The sequence below is a fragment of the Bos javanicus genome, chromosome 4 (assembly GCF_032452875.1).
Source record: "Bos javanicus breed banteng chromosome 4, ARS-OSU_banteng_1.0, whole genome shotgun sequence".
Classification (NCBI taxonomy): Eukaryota; Metazoa; Chordata; class Mammalia; order Artiodactyla; family Bovidae; genus Bos; species Bos javanicus.
The window spans coordinates 38,838,811-38,856,408 of record NC_083871.1 but is presented as its reverse complement, the minus strand read 5'-3'; the positions used below and the strand labels follow the sequence as shown (position 1 = coordinate 38,856,408).

The window sequence follows — 17,598 nt, the reverse complement described above, 5'->3', positions numbered from 1 at the left end:
AGACCTAAAGAGCCTCTTGATGAAAGTGATAGAGGAGAGTGAAAAAGTTGGCTTAAAACTCAACATTCAAAAAATGAAGATCATGGCATCCGGTCCCATCACTTCATGGCAAACATGTGGAAACAGTCACTGACTTTATTTTGGGGGGCTCCCAAATCACTGCAGATGGTGATTGCAGCCATGAAATTAAGATGCTTACTCCTTGGAAGGAAAGTTATGACCAACCTAGACAGCATATTAAAAATCAGAGACATTACTTTGTCAACAAAGGTCTGTCTAGTCAAAGCTATGGTTTTTCCAGTAGCCATGTATGGATGTGAGAGTTGGACTATAAAGAAAGCTGAGTGCCAACGAATTGATGCTTTTGAACTGTGGTGTTGGAGAAGACTCTTGAGAGTCCCTTGGACTGCAAGGAGATCAGTCCTGAACATTCAATGGAAGGACTGATGCTGAAGCTGAAACTCCAATACTTAGGTCACCTTATGGGAAGAACCGACTCATTGGAAAAGATCCTGATTCAATCCTGGGAAAGACTGAAGGCGGGATGAGATGGGGATGACAGAGGATGAGACGGTTAGATGGCAACAGCAAATCGATGAACATGAGTTTGAGCAATCTCCAGGATTTGGTGATGGACAGGGAGTCCTGGCGTGCTGCAGTCCATGGAGTCACAAAGAGTCAGACACGACTCAGCAACTGAACTAAACTGATTCAAAGTACAGTCTTTGTAGCAGGACCATCACCTGTTTGCTTATTAGAAATTCAGTATATTTGGCCAGATCTACTGAATAAAAAGGGTAGCACAGTGGTAAAGAATCCACCTGCAATGCAGGAGACGCAAAAGATGCAGGTTCGATCCAAAGGATGGGAAGATCGTCTAGAGTAGGAAATGTCAACCCGCTCCAGTATTTTTGCCTGGGAAATCCTATGGATAGAGGAACCTAGAAGGTACAGTCCAGGGGCCACAAAGAGTCAGACATGACTGAGTGCACACACACACATACACACACTAAATAAAAATCTGCATTTTAACAAGAGCCAGAGGTGAACCACATGCACATTAAAGTTTGAGAAACACTGGAATACACTGCTTATTAAATATGTTTTTGGAAGAAAGTTAAAAGAATATTCAAAGACTCCATTTCCTTACTGAAAAATGAGACTACTAATGGTATATAGTGCACAGCATTATTATGAGAAATCATCAGGTAACAGTACTTAATAAACACTCAATAATGTATAACTGGCATTAAATTTGATCATCAATCTCAAACCTGTATATTCAAGATATATTTCCAAAGTATTTATTTATGCAATTACATTGGTACCCCATGCAGATAAATTAAAGCTCCTTTAATACTGAAGTCTCCCTGAGTATAAGCCAATAACAAAAGTAGAAGTGAATTAATAATATACATTACTATTAATAATATAGTAATCTTATATTCTTATATAAGATTACTATATTATATTCATTCATATCCGTCTTGTATGAATGAATTTATGAATATGAATATGGATAAATTTATTAATTTATTCATGAATTCATATTCATCTTATATTCATTTACAACACATTATAGAACCTGTTTTTTAATTATCCTCAAAATATTTCTCTTTCAAATAATGTATTTATTTCCATGTATTCAAAAAGTTAAATAAAAATTTAGTTTGCAAACAAACATGAATCTTTCTCCCTCACATAAAATCTAACAAATTCTACATTTCATTAGTAATTATGCTTTCTGTACTCTCCCATCATGCGCTTAAGATAGCCAGTGATCCCACAGGACTCAAATAATATACCAGGTATCTAGGTCTTCAATTCCAAATGATAAAAAATAAAGTCTCATTAAGCTCCCATTTTAATCCAGTTAAGGCAAGATACATCCTACTTCATTCCAACACATTCTTCTAAGGACTGTGATGACCAAATTATCTGCTTCCTACATTCAGGGCGGAAAAAAAAAATGTAAGCTGATAAAAATCAATATAAATGGAATCATTTTCAGTAGTCATTAGTGAATATTAATCACTTAAGAAGTAATTTTTATTAGATAAACTTTTAATGAAAATATATTTACATCTATAAATGATGCTTTAAAGAGGTATATTCATATAACAAAATCTGAAGATAATGTTATGAATCTTCTAATCAAGAAAGTTTCCCTTACCATTACACATTTCTTAAAAATTGTGCTTCACAGAGGACTTTGTAGACACTTCTCCAAAGAAGGCATACAGATGGCCATTAAGGTCATGGAAAAATGCTCAAAATCGCTAATTATTAGAGAAACGCAAATGAAAACTACAATGAGGTACCACCTCACACTGGTGAAAATGGCCATCATTAAAAGTCTACAAATAAACAAACACTGGAGAAAGTATGGCAAAAAGGGAACTCTCATACCTGTTGGTGGGAATATATGTTACTGTAGCCAGTATGGAGAACAGTATGGATATTCCTCAGAAAATTAAAAACAGAGTTCCCAGCAATCCCACATCTAGGCATTTACCCAGACAAAACTATAACTCAAAAAGATATATGCATCCCTATGGGCTGCCGTCTATGGGGTCACACAGAGTCGGACACGACTAAAGTGACTTAGCAGCAGCAGCATGTTCATAGCACCACCATTCACAATAGCCAAGACATGGAAGCAACCTAAATATCCATTGACAGATGAATGGATAAAGATGATGTGGTAGCATATATGTAATGCAATAGTGCTCAGCCATCAAAAGCAACAGAATAATGCCATATGCAGGAACACAGATGCAACTAGAAATTATTATACTAGGTGAAGTCAGAAAGAGAAAGATAAAAGCCACATGTTATCACTTATATGTGGAATCTAAAACATAGCACAAATGAACCTATCTACAAAATAGAAACACACTCACAGATGGAAGAGAGCAGACTTGTGGTTCAGCCAAGGGAAGGGAGTAGGGAGAAGGATAAACTGGGAGTTTGGGTTTAGCAGATACAAACTACTACATTTAGAATGGATAAAAAACAAGTCCTACTGTGTAGCAAAGCAAAATATATCCAATCTCTCGAAATAAACCTTAATAGAATATTTTAAAAGAGGCCATCAGTTCAGTTCAGTCACTCAGTCATGTCCAACTCTTTGCGACCCCATGAATCGCAGCACTCCAGGCCTCCCTGTCCATCACCAGCTCCCGGAGTACACCCAAACTCATGTGCATCGAGTTGGTGATGCCATCCAGCCATCTCATGCTCCGTCGTCCCCTTCTCCTCCTGCCCTCAATCCCTCCCAGCATCAGAGTCTTTTCCAATGAGTCAGCTCTTTGCATGAGGTGGCCAAAGTACTGGAGTTTCAGCTTTAGCATCATTCCTTCCAAAGAAAGCCCAGGGCTGATCTCCTTCAGAATGGACTGGTTGGATCTCCTTGCAGTCCAAGGGACTCTCAAGAGTCTTCTCCAACACCACAGTTCAAAAGCAGCAATTCTTCGGCGCTCAGCCTTCTTCACAGTCCAACTCTCACATCCATACATGACCACAGGAAAAACCATAGCCTTGACTAGACAGACCTTTGTTGGCAAAGTAATGTCTCTGCTGTTGAATATGCTATCTAGGTTGGTCATAACTTTCCTTCCAAGGAGTAAGCGTCTTTTAATTTCATGGCTGCAATCACCATCTGCAGTGATTCTGGAGCCCAAAAAAAATAAAGTCTGACACTGTTTCTGCTGTTTCCCCATCTATTTCCCTGGAGAAGGGAATGGCAAACCACTTTAGTATTCTTGCCCTGAGAACCCCATGAACAGTATGAAAAGAGGGTATATATATGTGTATAAATGAGTTACTTTGCTATACAGCAGAAATTTGCAAACTACTGTAAATCAACTATACTTAAAAAAAAAAAGTGTTTCAACTTCTGGCAATGTGTACCAAATATTCCAAAGGATCCTCTTATTATGTTACAACAAGATCCTGGATATTTTAAGATACATAGAAATGTGTAAGGATCAAAAACAAAACAGACAATTTCTGAATGCCAAGAGATGTGTATGTGTGTGTATACATATATATATATATATAAAAAGTTAAAAATCTGAACTGTAAGTGATCAGTAAACAAAGAATTCAGAGTTATCCTGGAACAAACACCTGCAACAGTGCTGAGATTTGTAGAACAAGGAGTTAAACTTAAACTGCAACATTACATCTAACAAAAGATATATATAAGAACTTTATAAACAAATTTTAAAATGCTATAAAGTGGCATAAAAAACAGCTAACTGGATAAAAAATCATGTATATAAATATAAAGACAAAAATCATAATGATATAAATTCTTCCAAATTTTGTCTTAATTTGGAATTCAAAGGAATACCATTTAAAATCCCAGTAAAGATTGTTTCAAATAATTGCATGCTGAATATAAATTTTAAATAATGTGTGAACATTCAAGACTAGTCAATTCCTTTTGAAGAAGAAGATGGTGAGCTGCTGAGCATACTAGCTTGATAAATGGGGCTTCATCAAGGGAAGGTAAAATATTTAATATATGGTCTCAGGAGAACTGATCAGAAAAAAAAAATCATTTGTATTGTGACCTAAAACTGTATACTGATATTAGCTACAGGTGGCTTAAATAGATCTGAAAGAAGTGGAATCTTTTACAATAAAATACACAAAAATATTTAGAACATCAGAGTAGGAAACGATTTTTTAAACAAAGCATACACCTCAAAATATTTTTTTTAAAGTTGACTCTGACAGCATTAAAATTAAGAACTTATTTGATCAAAATATACCATAAAGACAATAAAAAGACAAGTCACAAACTGGAAAAAGAGATTTGCATCACATGTAACTGAAATGAACTACCATCAAGAATATACAATCTACGAATCAATTTAAATGATTAAGATGTGTAAAAGATATGAAGAAATATGTCACTGAAGAGGAAACAAGAATATTCAGAATACAAAACAGATAACCGTGTCATTAGGGATAAGCAGAGATGCCATTTGGCACCCACTCAGCTGCCTATAGTTAAGAACTCTGACATTGCCACTCATTGGCCAGAATATGGACCAATGGGGACTCAAATACTGGTAGTAGAGGTCTAAACTGATAGAACTATTTTGGAAAATCAGTGTCATACTTATGTAATCTGATTTTATGAACACCCTATAGTCTAATATTCTACTATCACATATTGACCCGTATTCTTGCACATATGTACTGAGAAACTCATTCAAGAAAATGAAGCCACCCTATTCATGGTTCTATCCAAATAATAATTTACCAGCAAAGAATAAGTGAATAAATTAAGATATATGCTCAAAAAATAATATTTTACCATGAATAAAAATGAATTAAAGCTAAGCACAAACATCTAAAAAACTCATGCAAACATAATGTTGATGGAAGAAAGGATGTAGCTGAAGACCACATACAGCATCATGACTAACACATGTTTAGCAAAACATTTATGTGAGGTACAGCTACTTTTAAAGAGCAAAGAAACAAATAATCAAATATCTAGTGTACTGGCTATCTCTGGTATAGACGCAGGATGATGAGACAAATACTACAAAGGCAGGTTTAAGGATGCTTGCAATATTCAAGGGTTTTACACTGTATGATCAGTTTAAACAGGATTATTACACATGATTATTTACATATGTGTAAACAGATGTATGTTCTAATTAAATATACTATTTCTCTGTATTAAAATCATCTTATACAAATAAAATAATAATTAGAAACAAGCTAATTCATTATTTCAAGTCCACAATGAAACCATGATCTTATCTTTTATGAACATATATTAGATGAACACAGTTTCTCAGATAAAACAGCATACTAAAGAAAACCTCCAAATAAAGCATGAAAGATAAATAATAAATGAGTAATATAGAATAATAAAATGAGTAGATACAATTTAAACTCACCACCAGGGCTTTGGATCTGTTGCTCAGAAGTTTTTCAATATCCCTGGCTGCAATTTCCACCAGCTGGCGTGCATTATTTGGCTCCACAGTATACAAATCTTGGTATTTCTCATAAATCTGTATGAAGAGGAAATATAATTAGTAAGAACAATAATTGCTTATTTGGTTCCCGTCCTCACATTAGAATATATTTAAAACCATAAACAACTGATTAGAAAGACAAATCTATTCCTCGCTTCATCTTGATCTTTTTGGAGTTCCAGTGTGTTCAAAATATACATATATATGCATATATAAATATATATATGTTGATATACATATAAATATCAATTAACTGTAAGACCACAAGCTCACCAAAACAGTATATCATGTTAAAAGGTTGTAAAACATCTTGTAACACAATTTGTGTGTGCAATTTTGCAAATTCAAGTTGTACCTCCAACCTCAAAGTGAAAAATTGAAAGTGAAAGTCTTTGTCCAACTCTTTGCCACCCCACGGACTATACAGTCCATGGAATTCTCCAGGCCAGAATACTGGAGTGGGTAGCTGTTCCCTTCTCCAGGGTATCTTTCCAACCCAGGAATTGAACTGGGGTCTCCTGCACTGCAGACAGATTCTTTACCAGCTAAGCTACAGGGAAGCCCCAAACCTGGTATTTCCACCTTCAGCATTTTAAAGAAACAGGGAGGTTATTCTAGAAAATAGAAGAACTTAAGCATGGGACATCAAAACTGGAGGATGTGTGCACTGAACAAAAGTCAGGACAAGGGAATAAGATATTGCACTGAGGGAGACTCGCACCTTTTCCATCACTGAAGCTAAGATGTACGCTGCTAAATAGGCTTATAACCAAACAGAGAAACACAGAGAATGAAGACCTTCCCCTCCTCAGGTTCATCCTGGTGGCACAGGGAGCTTCACATTTCACAGTGAAGAACAAGGTCAACGAGGTCTACATTAAAGTTTGGTTGAAGCTGTAATAGTATAAGCATTTATATTATGAAACTGAATTTTTTTTTTTTAATTCACTGAATAAGACTATATTGAAAGTAACCTAGACAGCAAGAGAAAACAATTACATTTCTGGCTCACATCAGCATTTATGGAAGGATTTCCCTAGAGAAGCATAAGATGCACCTGGTTTATCAAGCGTGTATACTCCTGGCAGGAAATAAAGATTAAAAGAAAAGTGGGGCGGGGGGGGGGGGTTAGTGAGGAGCACAAAGACAGTGACCATGTCTGTTGCTGAAGGGCTGGGCTGAAAAGGAAATCCCTTATTCATCCAACAGATGGGTTGCACATGCATGACTAAACCATCTTCAAAGCCAGGGACTGGCAGGTTTTTACTGTCTTATGAGAAGTGAATCCAGGCACAAGCAGGAACCAGTTCAACCCTGCTTTTTACTGGCATAATGCCAGCATTCTGGTTACTACCAACAGGTTCTACAGCTGGTCCCAGCCGACCATGAATGCTGCTGGTAAACACTGGTTTCAAAAGGAGCAATATACATTGCTAACATTTATTTTTTGAAGTGTGTTGGTTTCACATGAAGTTTCACAGTTTTAAGTGATTTAAAATATATCAACATTTTAATTAATAAGTTAAAATAATTAACTATAATAAAATTAATTATCTAATAAATATTTTTGGAGATTTAAATCAAACTTCTATTGCTAAAATTGTTTATCATTTTCAAACCATGAGGCTTTCCCCTCACACTTTGAACTTTGACCTTGTAGGTTCTCATCCCAATTATTCAAGGCACAGTAATTTAGTCATATAAAATCCCAAGAGTTAACGTCATTCATGATTCCTGCATATTACTGGATTTTTTCTACTTTTTATTGATGGACAGATTATTGTGTCCTGTTTTTAAAGACCCAGGTTATCCATGAAGGACTCCCTCCAGTCCAAAGCTATCTGTTTCAGCCTAAGACCTCATCCAGGAACATGAACTCCTAAACAGATTGATTTGAGGTACAAACAGATAAAACTCAACATCACTCTAATTGATCAAGGATATTTAGTTCTTTGCAGAAAAACCAATATAATTAATTGCTGTGAAAGGCAGATGTGCTTTGTATCATGAATATCTTGCTCATTTCTGTATAAAGTCTAACCTCCTTCCTGTGGTATTGGGACTCTAATAGAACTGAAAGTTGGTAAAGTTTAGTTCAGGACACAGTCTCTACTTCATATTATGTACTACAGCTAATGCCAATTATTAGCCACTATCTATGTATGCCAGACATATTAAATGCTATAAAGGATGAATGAATTATAAATAAGAAAAAACTAGTTCAAGTATATATATTTTCTCAAACAGAGAATATTCTCTCAAGTTCCACTTATACAGTAATTTTTAAAAGCTTAGGAAATAAAAAATAAGATCCAGAATGCAAATAAACTTTAATAAATAAAGTCAAGGAAGCTTAAATCTAGAGCCCCAATGCAAATGCCCTGCCATACATTTTTAGGTACAATATCACATTTGAAATGTTTTCATTGTAATAAAACATGAATTAGAATCATGTAACAGCCACCATCAAAAGAAGTGGACTTTGCTTCTGGTTTCAAAGAATGCAATCTTGTTGTTTTTGTTGCATGAGATATTGCAATGGCTCTCAAAGAGAAAGAGCCTGGTGCATGTTTAGTGAACAATTTTCAGAGTAGAAGGTTTCACATGGATTTTTAAGATATTATATTTCCATAACTTACAGGTATTTACAGTTCCTTCCACCACTAAAATAAACCACATTTCTATAATATTTAACATGCTAACATGAATATTTTAAAGAGTCTTAAATATCTTTTTTTCTTCTTCCTAGTTTTTCTTTTCCTTTATAAAAAATTAATTATCTGCTTTACCCCTTTATCCAATGTCTTTCCTGACAGAAAAACAACATGATGGGAATAACATGAGTTTCTGGCACCAGACAGAGCTACTTTCAAATCACATGTCAGCTCCTCACATGCCATGTGACACTGGCTTCCGTTTCTTCTACTAGGAAGAATGGAGCACATAAAGAGAATTCAAGACAGGATCTTTTTCCTCCTGACTGATAACACTAACATGCTATTAATTTTTTCTATAACTCAAATCTTCACACTGCCACCCTTAACACTAGTCTTGACAAAAAGAATATTTGTCGCCTTGTACATTATTTCCTTCTCATCATCTTAACTAGCTGGTTTTAATTTTCTTTCACTACAAAACTCAGAGGCCAAGATTTGCTGTGATTACAGAAACCATGGTTTCCCTACCTTTTTCACTGAAAACATCCATTAAGTCTCTTTGCTCTATAGTTAAGCCCATGGTTCAGCGATAATTTCCAGAACAATACATTTAAAAATAACTCACCTGTAATTATCTAAAAAGCAACATCACTCACTGACACCATCGCTAAATAAACATAATTAATGAAATGTTTCAAAAATCATAATATTAGTATCACACCATGGAATTATACCGTGAAATACAGTAATTCCCCTACATATGAATGAACTCCCTTCTGAGAGCACGTTCATAAGTCCAATTTTCTCGTTAAGTCCAACAAAGTTAGCAAAGGTACCCAACTAAAACAATTGGCTACATACTGCTGCTTTTACATTTGCTTTCAGATATCCTGGGCTTGAAATAAAGATACTGTACTACTGTATTATGCTGTAAAGTACACAAAAGCACAAACACCTAGAGAGGATGCATGCATGTAATGATGAATTTCACACGTGTGAATTACTGTGATCAATCTCATGTGATTGATCATGAGAATGCACTTTAGCATCTTTGAAAGTTTGCATCTTGCAGGTTCATATGTAGGCTGTGCTGTGCTTAGTCCCTCAGTCATGTCCAACTCTTTGTGACCCCATGGACTGTAGCCTACCAGGCTCCTCCGTCCATTGAATTTTCCAGGCAAGAGTACTGGAGTAGGTTGCTGTTTCCTTCTCCAGGGGATCTTCCCAACCCAAGGATCAAACTTGGATCTCCACATTGCTGGCAGACACTTTACCGTCTGAGCCACCCAGGAAGCCAAAACCATCCACCACTTTCATTTAATCATTTTATTCATGGGAACAGTGGGTGTCAGCCTCCAGAATGTAAGCGTGGAGAGACTTTAAGTCCCATTTCACATCGCTCAGGAGCAAACCACTGCCTAGAGCAGAAGGAAATGAAATCCTAATGTATCATAGTTACACAAAGGGAATCTGAGTGCCACTGTCTATCTGGGACCTCTCTTTGTTTCAGCAGGATGTGCCAAAATATTCATCGCAAAGCCCCTTGGGATGAACAAGTAAGGAGGCTGGAAATTAAGGATAATTATCTCTTCTAGGAGATGACCCTGGTATGAGTTCAAGGGGATCCCAATGCAGACTGAATGGCCAGTGGGAAGCAGAGATCCAGCTGAAGAATAATGGTGAAAACTATCTGGAAAGATTGACCAAGTTCTTAGTACCAATAACATTAATATCCATGTCAACAGAAACAGTAAATACACCAGATACCTTGTCATGTCAGTCTACCTTGTACCCAGAGGCCCAAGAGAAAAGTCAAGAAAATCAGAAAATACTGAAAGGGAATTGAAACTCTGAATTAACTGAATATAAAACTGATCACAAGAGACTGTTTTAAACTGAAAAAGCTGAACCTTGAAATTGTGAGAATAATTTTTCCCCCATTCTGGGAGAAACAATGGCAGCTCAGTTAAGTTGTTGTTGGCAGTAAGTTAAGTTCCCCAAAGACAAACACAGTCAAATGTCTGCAGAGTAAATCAAAATATGTACATTTTGATAGCCCCTTCAATAGTTGTGCATTTACTTCCCTCCATTGGAACTTGTCCTGGACAAGCCATTAAAACCTCTGCCATCTTTCTGAGGGAAGTTTTCTCTTGGAAGTCCCTGATGAAACAGGAGTCAGAGGAGTTTCCTTACAAATGGGTGAGTGAGTGAGTGAGTGAAGTCGCTCAGTCGTGTCTGACTCTTTGCGACCCCGTGGACTGTAGCCCCCCAGATTCCTCCATTCATGGGATTCTGCAAGCAAGAATACTGGAGTGGGTTGCCATTTCCTTCTCCAGGGGATCTTCCCGACCCAGGGATCAAACCCAGGTCTCCCGCACTGCAAGCAGACGCTTTATCATCTGAACTGAAGGGTTTAGAGGCCGTCAAATGGACATGACCTATAAAGGCAATTTTGATGGTTTTACATAGAAATGACCTCTAATGGAAAAGAACACAAATGGGAACTATTTGAGATACATTTCTATGTAAAATGTAGTTTGCACATAATTCAGCATTTTAAATGAGCACTCTGCAACCGAGACCGAATATCAATCATCTCTTGAGGTTTTCTACTATGTACCAACATCAAATCTACATAGGAACAATGTTACTCCTGCTTTTCTCTTCTATATCAAATGTCCTGAAGCCTTTGTGTCTCTCTGGAGCAAGGCCGAGTTTCTAAAGGCACATTCCAGTATAAACATCATCGATGGGGTAGAGAAGGACACGGTCAGTCACATTGTACAGTCTCAGGGCCAGATGGCTGGAGTAGAGGAATCCGCCGCCTCCTGCATAAGACGGGTAGACGCCAGTGTAAACAACTTTCGGGATGTAGTACTTGAGTTTCTTATCCCAATGAGGTCCAGCATTATACAAATGGGTAGCAATATTTTAATGTAAGATCTTGCCATTGGCCCCTGCCTAATAGCATCAGGACATATCAGACCTATGCTAAAAACAAAGGAGAAAAGGAAAGATATATTCATTTGAATGCAGAGTTCCAAAGAACAGCAAGGAGATAAGAAAGCCTTCCTCAGTGATCAATGAAAAGAAATAGAGGAAAACAACAGAATGGGAAAGACCAGAGATCTCTTCAAGAAAATTAGAGATACAAAGGGAACATTTCATGCAAAGATGGGCGCAATAAAGGACAGAAATGGTATGAACCTACAGAAGTAGAAAATATTAAGAGGTGACAACAATACACAGAACAATACAAAAAAGATCTTCATGACCCAGATAATCACAATGTTGTTATCACTCATCTAGAGCAAGACATTCTGGAATGAGAAGTCAAGTGGCCTTAGGAAGCATCACTATGAACAAATCTAGTGGAAGTGATAGAATCCCAGTTGAGCTATTTCAAATTGTAAAAGATGATGCTATTAAAGTGATGCACTCAATATGCCAGCAAATTTGGAAAACTCAGCAGTGGCCACAGGACTGAAAGAGATCAGTTTTCATTCCAATCCCAAAGAAAGGCAATACCAAAGAATGTTCAATGTACCACACAATTGCACTCATCTCACACGCTAACAAAGTAATGCTCAAAATTCTCCAAGCCGGGCTTCAACAGTACATGAACTGTGAACTTCCAGATGTTCAAGCTGGATTTAGAAAAGACAGAGGAACCAGAGATCAAATTGCCAACATCCACTGGATCAACTGAAAAACAAGAGAGTTCTCTAAAAACATCTACTTCTGCTTTACTGACTAAACCAAAGCTTTTGACCATGTAGATCACAACAAACTGTGGAAAATTCTTCAAGAGATGGGAATGCCACACCATCTTGCCTGCCTCCTGAGAAATTTGTATGCAGGTCAAGAAGCAACAGTTAGAACCAGACATGGAACAACAGACTGGTACCAAATTGGAAAAGGAGTACGTCAAGGCTATATATTGTCACCCTGTTTATTTAACTTATATGCACAGTACATCATGTGAAATGCTGGGCTGGATGAAGCACAAGCTGGAATCAAGACTGACAGGAGAAATATCAGTAACCTCAGATATGTAGATGACACCACCCTTATGGCAGAAAGTGAAGAGGAACTAAAGAACCTCTTGATGAAAGAGAAGAGTGAAAAGGTTGGCTTAAAACTCAACATTTAAAAAATGAAGATCAGGACATCTGGTCCCATCACTTCATGGGAAATAGATGGGGAAACAGTGGAAACAGTGACAGACTTTATTTTCTTGGGCTCCAAAATCACTGCAGATGGTGATTGCAGCCATGAAATTAAAAGATGCTTGCTGCTTGGAAGAAAAGCTATGACCAACCTAGACAGCATATTAAAAACCACAGATATTACTTTGCCAACAAAGGTCCATCTAGTCAAGGCTATGGTTTTTCCAGTAGCCATGAATGGATGTGAGAGTTGGACCACAAAGAAAGCTGAGCACTGAAGAACTGAGGCTTGAACTGTGGTGTTGGAGAAGACTCTTGAGAGTCCCTTGGACTGCAAGGAGATCCAACCAGTCCATCCTAAAGGAGATCAGTCCTCAGTGTTTATTGGAAGGACTGATGGTGAAGCTGAAACTCCAATCTTTGGCCACCTGATGCAAAGAGCTGACTCTTTTGAAAAGACCCTGATGCTGGGAAAGATTGAAGACAGGAGGAGAAGAGGATGACAGAGGATGAGATGGTTGATGGCATCACTGACTCGTTGGACATGAGTTTGAGCAACCTCCAGGAGTCGGTCATGGACAGGGAAGCCTGGTGTGCTGAAGTCCATGGGGTCGCAAAGAGTAAGACACAACTGAGCGACTGAATTGAACTGATATTGGACCTGGAAGCAGCTAATTCCTGAATTAATAATCTGTGAGGAATCAGATAGAAAAGATCTACATGAACAAGGATAATATATTGAAGAAATCAAGTTTTCTCCACATAGAATGACAGATGGATCAAAGTTAAAAGCAGTAGCAAAAGTGAAAAGACTAGCAGGAGAAAAACAGTCTTCAAATACTATTAGTGCGATAAATGATGGCTATGGTAGGTAAAGTAACGACTTCCCAAAGATAAACATATCCTTATCCCTAGAACCTGTGAATATTTTGTTACATGGCAAAGAGGAATTAATTTTGTAGATGAAGTTTTGCTAATCAGTTGCATTTAAAGAGATTATCCTGGATTGTCCTGGAGAGTCCAATGTATTCACAAAGATCCTTAAAAAACAGAAGAGGAAAACGCAACCATGCAAGAGAAAACCAAATGGATGATAATGTGAGAAGAAATTATCATGTGTTGCTGGCTTTGAAGGGGGAAGAAAATGGGCCATGAGGCAAGGAAAGGACTTCTAATCCACAGCACTGTAAGATAATAAATGTGTTATGTCAATAAATTTAGAGTAATTTATCACACTCAGAAAACTAACACAAGGAGTTAGCAGTGGAGACAATGCTAATACTCAGCCTCAGGGGATGTCTTGGCTCTAGACCTTCCCTCTCACTGCCCAAACTATCTTCCAAACGCCTTAAATTCTTGCTGAAACCCAGACTCTTCCTGAGTTCACTTACATGTGGTACCATTACATTTCTTTTACATGTAGTCCTACAATAAATTCCCCAAGTGATTCACTCTATAAAAACTAAAAACGCTAAGGAGTATTTTTCTAAGTTGCGATTAACATTGTTTATTAAATACTCTTTGAATGTCCATTTTCATTAGTCATCAGACTCTCTTCACTGAAATGAAAAAATAAGCTCTATTGTGAGAAATGTACAATTTCCATTAGACTTTATGAAATAATGAAGCTATCTCAGGACTCACATTATAGCCTGGATAATTGTTTAGGAGCCTGAAAAGAAATATTAGAAAGAGGAGCTAAAAATATAAAGAATAGATGGCATACACTGTACAAAAATCTATATGAATTAGGTGAATAAATATGATTCTACCTCATAATAATGAAAGGTGGCGTAAGAGAAAAAGAATATACACCTCACCATCACTCCAATTTCACTATCTTTATTGACTAAATTCATATATCTTCACTACTGATGCAGGCAGGAAAAGAGGTTTACTACCCCCTCGATGGCTTTAGATAATCATAAAATCAATTTCATTTACTTTTAGTTGAATTCTGCAGTTTGGGATTTTTTTTTTTTTCCTTTGTAATAGTGTTCTGTGGGCTTCTGAATTACTTGTTTCCTAACAACTTAAGAATGTCTTGTTTCTTAAAAGATGCAGTAACACGAAAGTATGATATATATATATTTTTTTCTTGGTCACTTTCAAGGATGAAAGTTCCCTTGAGAAATTTTTACAATTCAAAGGTACAATCTTCCTTTAAATTTATTATAAATCTCATCATCATCTAAGCTGGCCAGCAGAGAGAGACATTAAGATATGTGAAGAGTCCTTCATCTAAGGTAAAGAGTAACTACTAACACCAAATCTGAATTGATGTTGGAATATATTTTAACAAAAAACAAAACAAAACAAAACAAAACCTTCCTTCCTCCATTGAAAGCTAGCTGAATTTTAAAAGGTGAAATTTGCCATAAAAAATATGAAGTATTTCCTAAATAACCCCCTAAACTATTCAAACTCTTCCCTCTTGATTTAAAAAGCAAATAATGCAATCTCAAACAAAAGTCAAGCTTTTAAAATGTGTTGTATCAGCTAACACAATTGGGTAAAAAAATGAATAACAACATCAATTGTATATTAATCCAATAGAATTTGTGTAAATTTATGAAGATATAAGCATTCATAAGATGAAAGAATATGTTAATATCATTAAAAGAATCAGATTTGATTGTCTACAACTTCATTTTAAGTAAATTACAGTTCCTTTTTTCTTTTAATAACCTAGTTTTTTGAGATAGGATACTGCCTTTGAAATTTTTACAGCTTCAGTTCTCTGTATTTTTGCTCCCTTTGAGCATATGCAAACATCATTAACATGTAAGTATCATGTTTATTATGTATTTCCTACTTCTCTTAATCACATTGTTAGTATCAAGAGGGCAGATTTTTGTCCATTTTGTTCACTGGTTCAGCCCAGCTCATGTATAGTGCCTGGCATGTAGCAGGCACTCAATAAATACCGATGACATGAATCAGTGAATGGACACTGATACTGCCACTACGTCAGGCTTTTCTAGCAATGTAAATGCTTATTTAACAAAGTCTTCCTTATATTTTAAAAATGCATATCTATTTTGAACCCCCCAAAAAGGCTACATAAGGTGTTTTGCAGTTATATAATGAAATAAAAACACCTAAATGATAATTAGATTCTAATAATAAATACACAAATAAGGTATTGACCAATATGAGGAAGAATATTATTACAGTTTCATTGAAGAGGTACAGAAAATGTGGCTATCAGAATTCAAAGAAAAGATTACATGGGTTGTGACAGTCAAAAGATGGTATTACAGCCATGTTTTAGAGGAAATATGTATTAATAGGAGAGAAAGATATCCGAATGAATGTGATATAAGGAATTATTGAACAATACTGAAAGGCAAACTGGAACACTATGATGAAAAGCTTTAAAATTCAAGATATTGGTTTGTATTTTACTGTGTAGTCAAGTCCAAGCTATTTTAAACTGACTCCTAGAACGTCTAGTGCCTATTATAACAATTCATATATAGGAAGAATTTAAAATATAACATAGGCTTGTTTATTATAAACATGATCCAAATATATATACATACGTATGTATAAACATATTTACACATGTTAATCATGTACATATACACACATATGCATAAATACACATATACAATATGTCATGTTCTCACTTCTACAGTACATGTTTTTCCTGTCATAATTACATCAAACAGGCATTCTAAAATAAGACACCAGAGTTTGATAATATTTTCCCTACTTCCCCTATTCGTTCCATTTGATATGACACAGCATCTTAGCTGGGACAGGATCACATTTCAACTGGGACAGTATTTTGAGGAAGAATATTAAGAAAGAAGTCAAAATTAGTGACTCTTCCACAGCATACACTTTCTTGCCCTAATTCCTAGTCTTCCACAGCATATACTCCTTCTTGCCCTAATTCCTAGTCACAAGAATTTTATGGTGATACTTTTGAGCAATATATTTAAAAATGTAAGAAAGAACAGAACAAGTGACAACCATAAATATGCCTGTTCACTTTCTCCGTACTACACATAGGAATCGGTGATTATTTTTAACAAAAAATACAAGTGAAATACGAGGGGTCATTTCTGGAATAAGGAAAACAACTCTAACAAAGACTAAGATGAGCATGAAAAAAATCCAGATCAAGAATTCTTCAGTTTTTAGGTTGGAAACATCGCCCACATATGGTAAGTTTTAAGTTTCTCTTAGAATACTTAAAATTAAAACAAGAAAAATATTAAGATATGTATAAAATCTACCTACTTAGTTTTCTGTTTGGTTTTAATTCCAGAAATAACTTATTATTCTGTTTCCCTTTGAATATCTGAAGCTATATATGAATTGTGTATGTGTTTTGACCAGAAAATTCATATGTAATTAAAAGAGATAATATTAGATTTTATAAAAACTAAATTAAAAAAATAATTAACCATAGGCTGAGTGAGAGGCTCTTTTAATGTCCCTAACCTCAAACGACCTAAATTCATTTCACTGCCAACAAAAGAATTTTGAAGAGGAGCAGAGTTTAATTCGCCCTTAACCACAATACTTTATTAACAAACAGCTTTTGGAAAGTAAAACTGCTAGCCAGAGATGCTGAGATCCAATTTTTACAACTGTATATTCTTTTAAAGAATTCTGGGAGATTTATCCTTGCCTTAAATTCTTAAGTCCTTCTAGAGTGGTTTTGCTCTAGAAGCACTGCACTATGGACATTTTTACTAAATAAGTCTGTTGTGGGGTGGCATCCTGTGTATTATGGGATGCTTAGCAGCAT

General features: G+C 36.0%; 1 protein-coding gene across 13 annotated transcripts in view; it reads right to left on the bottom strand.

Annotated features, from left to right (window-relative positions):
* The window catches only part of CACNA2D1 (calcium voltage-gated channel auxiliary subunit alpha2delta 1), a 521,990-nt gene that overhangs the window by 379,607 nt on the left and 124,785 nt on the right, over positions 1 to 17,598 (bottom strand). For all 13 annotated transcript variants that reach the window (XM_061413776.1, XM_061413777.1, XM_061413781.1 and 10 more), the window contains exon 3: positions 5,927 to 6,043. In XM_061413776.1, the coding sequence (XP_061269760.1) occupies positions 5,927 to 6,043 (117 nt within the window). The remainder of the gene's footprint in view (positions 1 to 5,926; positions 6,044 to 17,598) is intronic.